The 367-nt window shown below is 47.7% G+C and overlaps 1 protein-coding gene across 1 annotated transcript in view; it reads left to right on the forward strand.

The window, feature by feature from the left end:
* Positions 1 to 367, forward strand: part of LOC119585560 — a 46697-nt gene that overhangs the window by 32931 nt on the left and 13399 nt on the right. Inside the window, 1 exon segment of the mRNA XM_037934177.1 lies at positions 131 to 341. Coding sequence (XP_037790105.1) covers positions 131 to 341 — 211 coding nt within the window.

Genomic DNA, 367 nt, shown 5'->3' on the forward strand with positions numbered 1-367 from the left:
CCCAAAATGTGCATTTGTCGAATGTGTTTAGATCTTCAAACGTTAGCAATTTAGTTATAATGACGATTATACCAAACAAATGAGCCAAAAAACAGTATTATGAATCGATATTTCTTCTGTATTCCTACAGCTGGACTAGCGGTTTCGCAGTTCCCTGTGTTTACTCTCTACGCCCAGAAGTTGTGTCTGCCCAAGGAGCGACCGCCGTGCAAATCTCCGTGGGTGTATGAGACTGTGCCCGGCCTAGCCGTCGCCCAGACTTTCACAGCTGACTCTCGCTCCGCCGCATCACGAGCCGAGTGCGCGCTCATGTGCATACTCGAAGACAAGTTCCAATGCAGGTAAGAACAGACCATGATGTTAGCAT

The sequence above is a fragment of the Penaeus monodon genome, chromosome 20, assembly GCF_015228065.2.
Source record: "Penaeus monodon isolate SGIC_2016 chromosome 20, NSTDA_Pmon_1, whole genome shotgun sequence".
In the NCBI taxonomy this organism is placed as follows: Eukaryota; Metazoa; Arthropoda; class Malacostraca; order Decapoda; family Penaeidae; genus Penaeus; species Penaeus monodon.